Raw genomic sequence first — 2,291 nt, 5'->3', positions numbered from 1 at the left:
ACCTCCTCTCACAGACCCTCCCGTGGTGTGGTGAATGCTTTTTGCTTTTGCGGATTGCTTGGCAACAGGCACAGGATCCACGCACACACACAGACGCATATGGAGGCACAGGTGATATTTTGAGGGGCCTCATCCTCCCCGTTTTCGGTCGTTTCCTGCAATTCTGGGACGGGGCGCGAGCGCGTACCGTGATGCTTACCCCTGCTTCCTGTCTCGGGCCTTTGTTTCTTTATTATTCTTCACTCCTCTCTCGCTCTATTTTTTTCTGTGATTCTTCTCTTTCCATATGTCGCTGCTGTTGTTTGTGGCAGCAGTGGGCAGTGTGCGGCGATGGACGACAGGTGGGACGTGGAGGACACCCGCCGTCCGCGCCGCGCCAACCGNTGGGCAGTGTGCGGCGATGGACGACAGGTGGGACGTGGAGGACCCCCGCCGTCCGCGCCGCGCCAACCGCGGCAACCTACTGCCCGAGCTGCTCGAGAAGGGCCTCAACTCGGAGGAGGAGGAGCTGCTGCACGACCTCAGCGACGCGACGACGGACAGCACCTTTAGCGCCAGCGGTGAGGAGGCGATGGACGAAATCGACAGTGACTTCTCCGATGAGGAGGAGGAGGGCGTGCTGGACGGCGCGGTGGTGGAGACGGAGGCGATGGTACAGCGTGCCGAGCGGGAGGAGCGGCGGAGGGAGCGCCAGCGTGCACACCGCCGCGTGGGTGGGAAAGGCGCGGCGGCATCCGCGGACGCCCACAAAACGGCCGCGTTACGACTGCGGCCACCGCCGACCATCCCACTGGAGGAGCGTCTGCGAGCCGCACGTAAGCGTGCGCGTGAAGTGCGGGCAGCCGCTGCGGCCGCTGCAACAGAAAACGTCGAGGCGGAAAAGAGGCACGACACCGGTGCGTCGCCGTACAACGTTGGGGCGTCCATCACAAGGCGACGTCGCACGCACCATCGCACAAAGACGGGTCAGCAATCACTGTTGGGAGAGGAAGGAGAAGAGGAGGTGGCGCAGCGCGTTCTCTACACCAGCAGCAGGAGTGTGCTGGATCAGTTTGGTGTGCCGCTTGTGATATCATTCTCCAACTGTCTGCCAAGACTGTTCCAGTCACGGTCATCCAGCACGTAAAAGAGTTTCAACACTCCGTACATTTGGATTCTCTTCTTCCAACTTCTCTGTGTTTGTGATTCCGCAACCAATACTATATATTTTCTTTTTTTTTCTCTTTGTAAAGACAGGCAACCCAAGCGACTTGTGACCATGACGATGAGTGTGCGCCACGTGCCGTTCGTGCTGGCCGCTCTGCTGTGCGGCGTGTGTGTGGCGGCTGCGGAGGCGGAGGTTGGTGAGTCTTCAGCTGTGGAATTTAAAAAGATCAATCATTGTGATACTGTTTCAGTCGTATTTCTCTGAAAACGATGTTGCGAAGGTCGTAGATTATACTTGGAGGTGGGTTTAGGAGGCGAAAGCAGTGATGTTTGCAGTGGAGGCCGCCAGAAACGCTATTAATAAGGTGCGTGATGCAGCCTTATGTGCTGAAGAAGCAAAGAGAGGCGTGGAGGCGGTGGCTGTAAAGGTTACTGGTGCACTGAGTGCCACTAAGAGGGCCAAGGTGCACGCTGCGGAGGTCAGGGCGCTGGGTGACGGGGCCGCTGCTAAGGCTGCTGTGGCGAGGAAGCTGGCGGAGGGCGCGGCACAGCAGGCCGCTGGTGGAGCTAAAGTGGTTGGCCAGGCGGACGTCACGGCGAGAAAGGTCACGGATGAGCTGCAGGGGGTGGCTGGAAGTACAGGTGCGCAGTGCTCTGTAGTGCACTGAGGAGGCAAAGAGTGAGGCCGAGCAGGCAGAGGCGGAGGTAAAGGTGCACTGGGAATGGCGGTGGCTGCGAGGCAGGTTGTGGATCTCATCATAAACCTCATGAGCGCAGCAAAAGAGAGAGCTGAGAAAGCGGCGTGAGGAAGTGTGTAAGTTGTAAAACAAAAAAAAAGCAGTCGAGTTGTGGAAGACGGGCAGCAAGGGATGGATTGTGGGAAAGGAAACAAGCCAGAGAGGATTGCAACGAAGGCAGTGAAAGATGCAGATAGCAATATGCCGGGCGGCGCAGAGGTTGGTAAAGGCGCATCCAATGTCCGACTCCGCTGCCCTGATGCTTAATTGCTCACACAAAGAAAGCGATCATATCATTTCGAAAGCCGGGGAGCAGAGGGTGGTGTTGACGCGGCAACTCGGGACCTCGATACTGCGAAGAAGCAGGGTATAGTGTGGGTAACATTGAGGCCGACAACGCCGACAAAA

The 2,291-nt window shown here is 57.8% G+C and overlaps 2 protein-coding genes across 2 annotated transcripts; both read left to right on the top strand.

Moving 5' to 3' along the window:
• Positions 1–400: 400 nt before the first annotated feature.
• On the top strand, positions 401–1,126 carry DQ04_11051020 (hypothetical protein; the record flags this gene model as incomplete). Its single annotated transcript, XM_009316430.1, has 1 exon — positions 401–1,126. The coding sequence occupies one exon, from the start codon at positions 401–403 to the stop codon at positions 1,124–1,126; it is 726 nt and encodes a 241-aa protein (XP_009314705.1).
• Positions 1,127–1,472: 346 nt separating this feature from the next.
• Positions 1,473–1,814, top strand: DQ04_11051010 (hypothetical protein; the record flags this gene model as incomplete). Its single annotated transcript, XM_009316429.1, has 1 exon — positions 1,473–1,814. One exon carries the CDS (start codon positions 1,473–1,475, stop codon positions 1,812–1,814), a length of 342 nt encoding a protein of 113 aa, XP_009314704.1.
• Between the last annotated feature and the right edge of the window lie 477 nt (positions 1,815–2,291).

This window comes from Trypanosoma grayi (assembly GCF_000691245.1).
Source record: "Trypanosoma grayi strain ANR4 Tgr_1105_V1, whole genome shotgun sequence".
Lineage (NCBI taxonomy): Eukaryota > Euglenozoa > Kinetoplastea > Trypanosomatida > Trypanosomatidae > Trypanosoma > Trypanosoma grayi.
This window is presented reverse-complemented; position numbering and strand designations above follow the sequence as displayed.